Source organism: Polyodon spathula, chromosome 25 (genome assembly GCF_017654505.1).
Source record: "Polyodon spathula isolate WHYD16114869_AA chromosome 25, ASM1765450v1, whole genome shotgun sequence".
Lineage (NCBI taxonomy): Eukaryota > Metazoa > Chordata > Actinopteri > Acipenseriformes > Polyodontidae > Polyodon > Polyodon spathula.
Window position 1 is genome coordinate 21326525 of NC_054558.1, and position 10000 is coordinate 21336524.

The window sequence follows — 10000 nt, forward strand, 5'->3', positions numbered from 1 at the left end:
GCACGGACAGGACAGGCACACACACACACACACACTGGCACAGGCAGGCACAGGACAGGCACAGGCATGCACTGACACACACTGACACACACTGACACAGGCACGCACAGGACAGGCACAGGCACGCACACACAGGCACAGGCATGCACTGACATACACTGACACACACTGACACAGGCATGCACAGGACAGGCACAGGCACGCACACACAGGCACAGGCATGCACTGACATACACTGACACACACTGACACAGGCATGCACAGGACAGGCACAGGCACGCACACACAGGCACAGGCATGCACAGGACAGGCACAGGCACGCACACACTGACACAGGCATGCACAGGACAGGCACACACACACACACACTGGCACAGGCAAGCACCGGACAGGCACACACATACACACACACTGGCACAGGCAGGCACAGGACAGGCACACACACACACACACTGGCACAGGCAGGCACAGGACAGGCACAGGCATGCACTGACACACACTGACAAACACTGACACAGGCAGGCACAGGACAGGCACAGGCACGCACACACAGGCACAGGCATGCACAGGACAGGCACAGGCACGCACACACAGGCACAGGCATGCACAGGACAGGCACAGGCACGCACACACTGACACAGGCATGCACAGGACAGGCACAGGCACGCACACACTGACACAGGCATGCACAGGACAGGCACAGGCACGCACACGCTGACACAGGCACGCACAGGACAGGCACAGGCACGCACACACAGGCACAGGCATGCACAGGACAGGCACAGGCACGCACACACAGGCACAGGCACGCACAGGACAGGCACACACACTCGCAGAGGCAGGCCCTCACCCATGTAGTTGATGACGAAGCCCTCTCCCTTGCCGAACACCATGCCGGCGGGGTCCGAGTGGAACTGCACAGTGAGGTCGGGGGTGGAGGAGTACAGTTTGAAGGGGCTCGTGCCCCCGATGTACTGCCCCAGGATGCGCGTGGTCACCTCGTCCCCGTCGTAGATCGTCATGATGTCACTGTTACTGAGGTTGAGGCTGCGAGGAAAGGAGCAGGGGAGTGTCCCACAGCTGTCTCTATGCAGGGATCTATACTCACCGACAGTAGCAGGGGAGTGTTCCACAGCTGTCTCATGCAGGTCTATACTAGTCCGCTAGATAAAGGGCGTCTAGTACAGGTGCGATATGCAGGGCGCTATAAAGGACACTGATCCAGGGAGCTATACAGGAGCAATCTACAGGGTGATACAGGGCGCTATACAGGGTGCTATGCAGGGAGCTATACAGGGTGCTATGCAGGGCGCTATACAGGACACTATACAGGGCGCTATACAGGACACTATACAGGGCGCTATACAGGGCGCTATACAGGGTGCTATGCAGGGCGCTATACAGGGCGCTATACAGGGCGCTATACAGGGCGCTATACAGGGCGCTATACAGGGCGCTATACAGGACACTATACAGGGCGCTATACAGGACAATATACAGGGCGCTATACAGGACACTATACAGGGTGCTATGCAGGGCGCTATACAGGGTGCTATGCAGGGCGCTATACAGGGTGCTATACAGGGCACTATACAGAGAGCTATACAGGGCACTATACAGGGTGCTATGCAGGGCGCTATACAGGACACTATACAGGGCGCTATACAGGACACTATACAGGGCGCTATACAGGGTGCTATGCAGGGCGCTATACAGGACACTATACAGGGCGCTATACAGGACACTATACAGGGCGCTATACAGGGCACTATACAGGGCACTATACAGAGAGCTATACAGGGCGCTATACAGGGCACTATACAGAGAGCTATACAGGGCGCTATACAGGGCACTATACAGAGAGCTATACAGGGAGCTATACAGGGCACTATACTCACAGATGGATGTCGAGCAGGATGCGGCGCTCCTCCCCCACGTGAATCCTCCAACTGCAGTCCTCTCCCTCCCCATAGGTGTCGGGCCAGTTTGGGGAGAGGATGAGACCGCTGGGGGCAGAGAGCTCCCCTCCACACAGAGCTGAGAGAATGAGAGAGAGTGAGAGAGTGAGAGCTCCCCTCCACACAGAGCTGAGGTAGTGAGAGAGAGTGAGAGAGTGAAAGACCCACCACACAAAGCTAGAGAGTGAAGAAAGTGAGGGATGAGGCAGACAGAGTGTGTGCATGTGTGTGTTTGTGCGTGCGTGCGTGCGTGCGTGTGTGTCTGTGTGTCTGTGTGTGTGTGTGTGTGTGTGTGTGTGTGTGTGTGTGTGTGTGTGTGTGTCTGTGTAGGGAGTGGTGCAGCTACACTGGGGGGGGGGGGCGGCGTACCTTTACATACGGGCTCAGTGTCGTTCCAGTAGGGGTCCCTCAGATTGATGCACTCGATGACGGGGGGCCCCTGCTCCAGGGAGTGCCCTGCCTCACAGGTGAACTCCACGATGGTGCCCACGTTGTACGAGGGGTCAGAGGTGGTGAAGTTCCCATTCTGCAGGTACGGCTCGTAGCAGTGCCCCCGCTCGAACGCTGTGGGGGGGGTGGTTGGTTTAGAACAGGTTTGGACTGCAGTACTATTCCAGAGAGAACACCTTTTTCTATACAGGATTTCAGCAGTACAGCACCTTCGTAGCGGATGTTGAAGCCCGTGGCGGTGTGTTCGGTGTCCGAGGTGAACTGCACGAGCACGGACTGCCCCTCGCTGATCACCCCCTCGAACGGGACGAGACCTCCGTGCGCCGAGTCAAACAGAACCGTAGAGTTGTCCCCTGTCCCGCTCAAAACCAGCACCCTAGACAAGAGACACCTTAGTGTTACCCAGCAGCACTCCCAAACACCAGACACCACGCCTCAGTGTTACCCAGCAGCACCCTCAAACACCAGACACCACGCCTCAGTGTTACCCAGCAGCACTCCCAAACACCAGACACCACGCCTCAGTGTTACCCAGCAGCACCCTCAAACACCAGACACCACGCCTCAGTGTTACCAGGAGCACCCCCAAACACCAGACACCACGCCTCAGTGTTACCAGGAGCACCCCCAAACACCAGACACCATGCCTCAGTGTTACCAGGAGCACCCCCAAACACCAGACACCACGCCTCAGTGTTACCAGGAGCACCCTCAAACACCAGACACCACGCCTCAGTGTTACCAGCAGCACCCTCAAACACCAGACACCATGCCTCAGTGTTACCAGCAGCACCCTCAAACATCGGACACCATGCCTCAGTGTTACCAGGAGCACCCTCAAACACCAGACACCATGCCTCAGTGTTACCAGCAGCACCCTCAAACACCAGACACCACGCCTCAGTGTTACCAGCAGCACCCTCAAACACCAGACACCATGCCTCAGTGTTACCAGGAGCACCCTCAAACACCAGACACCACGCCTCAGTGTTACCAGGAGCACCCTCAAACACCAGACACCACGCCTCAGTGTTACCAGGAGCACCCTCAAACACCAGACACCACGCCTCAGTGTTACCAGGAGCACCCTCAAACACCAGACACCACGCCTCAGTGTTACCAGGAGCACCCTCAAACACCAGACACCACGCCTCAGTGTTACCAGCAGCACCCTCTCCTGTCACCCCTCACCTGTCCCCCTTGCCAGCGAGTGCCAGCCTCTCAAAGTGCAGGTGCACCTTCTGAACTCCCGTTGCCTCCAGAGTCCAGCTGCAGTTCAGGTTGTTGCTGTAGTTCCCAGGGTGATTTGGGGACAGGACCCTTCCGATGGAGGCATTGCGCACAGCGCCCCCGCACAGCGCTGAGAGACAGGACAGGGGAGAGCGGACAGAGAAGCACAGTGTAAGCCAAATGTTCCCTTCTGGATTGCTGCTGTAATAGAGAGAGAGAGAGAGAGAGAGAGAGAGAGAGAGAGAGAGAGAGAGAGAGAGAGAGAGACCCAAAATACCCAAATAGCCAGGAGATATATTTCTTATACAGCACAATGATCTAGTGTGATACACAAGCTAGTCACAGGGTTCCTTTTTTTAATATCTATATTCTTAAGCTGAAGGCCCGGGATGTTTTAGTATTGCAGTGTGCTGTGAGCTGAGTTTAAAAAGAAAAATCTGACGGCATGCAGGACTACAAATACCAATGGCACTCACCCTTGCAGCTGGGCACCTTGCTGCTCCAACGTGGCCGGGAGTCGTTAAGGCAGACGAGCGTGCCCTCGCCCTGCAGCTGGTAGCCCAGGTGACAGTGGAAGTGTGCCATGCCCCCGGGGTGCAGATCCATCACAGCCACTTCCCCGTAGTGAGGCCGTCGGGGCAGTGCGCAGCTCAGCAAGAAGACTGGGAGAGAGAGAGGGGCTAGCAACACTAATAATAACAACACTAATAGTACTGTGCTGTACGCTAGCAGTGCTCTGTTCTGTTGTGCTGTGCTGTGCTGTGCTGTACCTACTCTGGTAGTGCAGTTGGAAGGTGCCCATTCCTCCCTCCAGAAAGGTGCGGAAGAACACAGAGATGGTATTGGTGGGACTGCGTATCACCTGACCCTCAACCAGCAGCGTCTCATTGGCCAGGACAAGCAGAGCTCCGCCCTCCTCCACTCCCCTGATAGACAGCTGCTCCCCTTCAGAGAGGTTCACACTCTTCACCTGCAGGGGGAGACAAACACACACTGACAGCATTACTGCACTGCCTCACGCATTTACACTGTCAATAGTGCAGTGCAAACAGGCAGCACCAGGGGGCAGCATTATCACACTACCTAGTCAGCTCAGCAACATTAGGACTATTATTTAGGACTATGTTTAAATGTTAAACCAAGAATGTCTGTTAGGGACAGCTTAACAAATTAAAATCCTTTTAGTAATTTTAGACAGAATCCTTAGGGTTAATACTAATAGGATTGCTTCAAGTACTTCTAATACTACTAGTACTAATACTGACTTTACTACTAAATACAAATGCTACTACAGTACTACTACTGCTAATAATAATAATAATAATAATAATAATAATAATAATAATAATAATAATAATGTAAACCGAAGCAGGGAGAGGAGAAGTGTGAAATCCTCATTCTCTTCGCTGTGTTTACATTTATACTTGATAAGATAATTACCACTCCAATTAGAGAGACAGACGCAGGATAAACACGAGACCCAATTAAGAGCTGATTAAAAGGGTTGCTAGGATACAAATTGACAGAAATTGTGAAATCAGCTTTTAGCATCTTCACAGATGCAGTGTTGTGTCACACTGATCAACTCAGTCAGCTGCTTCAGAATAGAACAGCCTGGTGTGGTGCAGTATAGTATAGCATAGACTAGGGGAGTATAAAGTACTGGAGTATAGTGTAGTATAGCATAGACTAGGGGAGTATGAAGTACTGGACTATAGTGTAGTATAGCATAGACTAGGGGAGTATAAAGTACTGGAGTATAGTGTAGTATAGCATAGACTAGGGGAGTATAAAGTACTGGAGTATAGTGTAGTATAGCATAGACTAGAGGAGTATAAAGTACTGGAGTATAGTATAGTATAGCACAGGGGGCAGCGCACTGATATTGAATATAGTGAATACAGAGGAGGATCCTCACTGATATTGAATATAGTGAATACAGCATCTATAGGGATATAGAGCTCTAAAGGGCTTGCATCAGCTAGTTTAACTGGCTGCGTTTGGAACCAGACTTGTTCACCATGGTAACACATGCTTTCTTACTGCTCACAGATATCTTTAAAGGAATTCAATCAAGGAGGCGAGGACACAGGAGATCTTGTTTGGGCTCCGTGCTTCACAAGATTGATTCAAATAGAAAAACAGACGTTCCTTTGAACTAACTCACTGCATTTCCCCAAACCCTCTGAATCTTTTATTCCAAGTAAGATGTAAGAACAGGGACAGGACATGAGATGCCACAGGTCTGAGTCCACCCCCCCCCCCCCTCTCTCTCTCTCTCGTCGCTGGGTGCAGTGCTGTTGCTCGTACCTGCAGCTCGACCCCGTACCCAGTGTACACCGCCACGTTGTAGGTGCACTCCTGGTATGCATACAGCGGCAGGGGGGGGTAGTCAGTGGAGTCGATGTAGCCTTCAGGATCGGAGAAGTTCACACTGCAGGCCACTGGCAGACACACAGACACGCAGACAGACAAGGAGAGAGAGACAGGACTGTTACACACAGGGCTGCACTCTGGCAGGGTACACCGCTGCTATTGTACTGCAGCATTTTCTACGCTTGAATATTGTTGTGATGGACAGACGGATTAAGAATGGTCTTGTGCATGGAGACTGACAGGTAGACAGACAGATACCTGGAGGGTTCTCTGTTGAGATGACAGTGGTGAGGATGATGGTGGAGGTGTTGCTCTCCTGGCCCCCCTCCTCCTCCTCCTCCTCCTCCACTCCCCTCGTCTCTGCTGTGCTGTTCAGGGGCAGACCCCTTGAGGGCGGTGCACCACTTGGCTGGGGCTGGTTGGTGTGCGGGGTGGGGGCCGCCCCCTCTCCAGGTGTTGGGGGGGGAGTCTGAGTGAACTTCACTTCACCCCACGCTCCTCCGTCCTGACGTTTTCCCCTTTTCTTCAGGAGGCGCTGGTGGGCTTGGCCTCCGTCATCATGGCAATGGTCTCCCCCAGGAGGCGGGGCCTGTGCGTGGTGGGGGGGTCGGTGGGTGGAAGCAGGGAGGGAGGGTGCGAGGGGAGGGGTTCCAGGGAGGGGCGTGACAGGGGCACTGTGGTGGTCTGGAGCCGGAGTCTCTTGCGGGCCGCGTTGATCTGTTTCTGGGAGAGGGGTTTCGGCCGACTCGCCCCCTCTGGGAGGATCTGTCTTGGCAGCAGCTCGTTGGGGAGGGCAGTGGAGAGCAACACTGACTTCAGCAGCTCCTGTCTGCGGGAAAGAGCCCCCCCGCCACTGGCCAGTGCGCTGCGAAGTGACTCTGCGGCCCCCCTGGCTTGAGGCCCCCTCGAAGGCACGGGACCCCCTTCTAACTCTCCAGCTGGAAAGACAAGAGAGAGAGAGAGAGAGAGAGAGAGAGAGTCTTCATCTTCAGCATGCAGGGGTATTTCTAAATTTCAGTCTAAAATCCTTCTAATCAAAACATAATAAAACGAAATATAAGGAAGTTCAAATAAAGCTTTTTTTTTTAACTAGAATTATAATTTAAATATTATATATATATACATACACACACACACACACATATACATATTGTATTTCTTCAAATTTAAGCCATACTTTTTTAATCATTTTTAATTATAATCAAATTCAGTACAGTAGTAATGCATGGATTAAAATTGGTAACAAAAGACGTGACTACCAGAAAACACAAGCAGCAACGTGACTGATTGCCGCGACAAGAAGCATCACCAAGAGAAGCTTTTACAATTTCAGCGTTTCTAACAAACAGCACCAGCTTGGACAGATCGGAAATGCTGATCAGACCCCCGTCTTTTTCGACATGCCAAGCAATACCACACTTCACAAAACAGGTGTGAGTAATCCCGACCGGAAATGAGACTCTGTGTGATAGCAGACGGGCGCAAGCTGCCTCATTATGTGTAACTGAGTATCTTTATAAATACAGATTTATTTGTTTTATTTTTTCCTCAGAGGGCTTCTTAAATTCAGAGGAATGCGGGATATATTTTAGAATGTTTTAGTAAAGAAATCAGATTTTGTGTTTCTTGTTCCAGTTACACCGTTTGTCCACAGAGTGGTGCTATGTGCTAAATATATTGATGACTAACCTAATAAAATGCCATGTGCCCATGCTGCCTGGACACCAGGTCCTGGCTCGGCCCCGGGGCTCACGCGCGCTGGCTCTGCGTCCGCTAACATGTCCTGTCTATAGCAATGCAATGCTGTTCTGCTTCAGTGAGCTGGGCGAACGGGTCTAATAAATAGCTGTTGTCAGCTTCAGCCTGACATTGCAATGCACGTCACTTACATGATAAAAACCAACACAACTACAGACCTGCTTGAATTGATTTTCAAAGAAAGCCAAAAAATAAAATCTATGAGACATTATTAAATTATTAAATCACAGTCAGAAACATCCCTTTAGTTCGAAAACCCAAAGCTTTAGCTAAGCAGCGAAGAGATTTCAGAACTTTGCTGAATTCCATAGACAGAATTAGAATGTAGAATCTTCGAGACCTCACATTTATACAGGGCAGCATAGTACTGGAGACATGAGAGTTCAGTACAGAGAACTCCGGGAATCTGCAAGCCACTTCATTAAATTGATGCTGTTTCAATTTGCACACCCCTGCACAGATTTATGACCAAACAGAATGTACAAGCTCTGAGAAGGTTCAAGAGTTGACAGAGAGACAGAGGGGCAGCAAGATGGAGAGAAAGGAGAGCGCTGGCACCAAAAGAGAGTCATTAAACCAAAACACAGTCGCACAATGTAGAGCGCTTTCTTTAGAGCCATAGCAATCGATTAAGAATGGAATAAACCCGAGGCATTAACATGCACACACACGCACTCGCACAAATCATTTGTCTTCCTAGCCTGCGCGCATAATTCAATTTAAACACAATCACTGCCTGCTGATTCAGATCTTCTGCTGACACAGCTGGGTGGAGAGTTCATTCCAGCAGCGTTGAGCGATCGGTCTCAGCTCAGTGTTCTGCACCAACCAGACAGAAGCCCAGTCTGAGCTGACCTGCAGTGGCTCCGTTTCTCAGAGAACTGGCAGGGAGATTAGGAGATTCTGAACCTCTGTGTAAGGAATGAACCCCAGATTTCTGGGAGTCTACAGTCGTGTTTTCATTTCATTATTGACGAGAGCACTAGGTCAGCTTGTAACGGGATGACTCTTGAGATGATCATAGCAGTGTCCATTAGGGACTGGTTTTCAATCTCGATTACCTAGGAGAAAATCTTCAAGACTTCATCTCGTGTACAACCCATACCTCCTCCCTGTCCCATCCCAGTCTCCCAGTCCTTAATTGCAATAACAGACCGCACACCCTACCTCCGCTCAAGCCACAACCCCTCTGCCTCTCTCCCAGTCCCTCAGCTTACCACTAACCCTGCTGTACCAGTCTCCCAGTCCTTACACACCACCCTGCCTCTCTCCCAGTCCCTCAGCTTACCACTAACCCTGCTGTACCAGTCTCCCAGTCCTTACACACCACGCTGCCTCTCTCCCAGTCCCTCAGCTTACCACTAACCCTGCTGTACCAGTCTCCCAGTCCTTACACACCACGCTGCCTCTCTCCCAGTCCCTCAGCTTACCACTAACCCTGCTGTACCAGTCTCCCAGTCCTTACACACCACCCTGCCTCTCTCCCAGTCCCTCAGCTTACCACTAACCCTGCTGTATTAGTCTCCCAGTCCTGCACTCCAGAAACAGGCATTGCAATATTGCTGTTATCATGTAAAGAATCACTCCTGTCCCTGAGCTCCCCCACTGCCCTAGTTAATGCAGCAGTGCCTATTCCAGAGAGCCTCTGATTAGCGCGCTGCCCTGAGTCCCACACATTCGGTATGACATAAAGAGCGGGATCCTGAAGCGAGGGGGTTTTAAATGATAGTTTTTAATAAGAGATGGAGATCCAAGCTTCACAAGCCCCACAGACAGGATTAGGTATGAACAGGGTTATGCTTTTATTTTTCTTACTCAGTAATACGTCCAGCAAAATGCACAGGCTAAACACACAACTTCAGATCACATTTCCACCTCATTACTGCGTGCCCCGCTCTGTGCAAGCCCAAGCTGCGTGAATACATAAGGTATCTGAAGAAGAGTTGAAGGCATTTGGACTCAGCAAGACTGCTTTGCATTTGTTTGCTGTCCCTTTTCAGCATGACCAAGGCATGGCCATTCTTTCTTCCAAGTTGTCTTTAATCTTCACTGGTACATTTATGCACATTTCTATAATGCATTTGCACTTTTGTGGTGCTCCTGATCAACACATTTCAGCCTGTAGGAAGACTAACTTGCCACTCTGGAGAGCCAGGCCAGTTATTTGTATAAAAACTTGTATACTTTTGGCAACTGATCTTCAGCAGCAATGCAACAATTCTGCAGCA

The 10000-nt window shown here is 51.0% G+C and overlaps 1 protein-coding gene across 1 annotated transcript in view; it reads right to left on the reverse strand.

The window, feature by feature from the left end:
- The window catches only part of LOC121300268 (seizure 6-like protein), a 31888-nt gene that overhangs the window by 3497 nt on the left and 18391 nt on the right, over window positions 1-10000 (reverse strand). Inside the window, exons 2-11 of the mRNA XM_041228770.1 lie at window positions 6551-6952; window positions 6273-6461; window positions 5949-6082; window positions 4413-4608; window positions 4115-4300; window positions 3600-3768; window positions 2618-2784; window positions 2328-2522; window positions 1899-2037; window positions 851-1047 (exon numbers count right to left, since the gene is read on the reverse strand). Of these exons, the coding sequence (XP_041084704.1) occupies window positions 851-1047; window positions 1899-2037; window positions 2328-2522; window positions 2618-2784; window positions 3600-3768; window positions 4115-4300; window positions 4413-4608; window positions 5949-6082; window positions 6273-6461; window positions 6551-6952 (1974 nt within the window). The remainder of the gene's footprint in view (window positions 1-850; window positions 1048-1898; window positions 2038-2327; window positions 2523-2617; window positions 2785-3599; window positions 3769-4114; window positions 4301-4412; window positions 4609-5948; window positions 6083-6272; window positions 6462-6550; window positions 6953-10000) is intronic.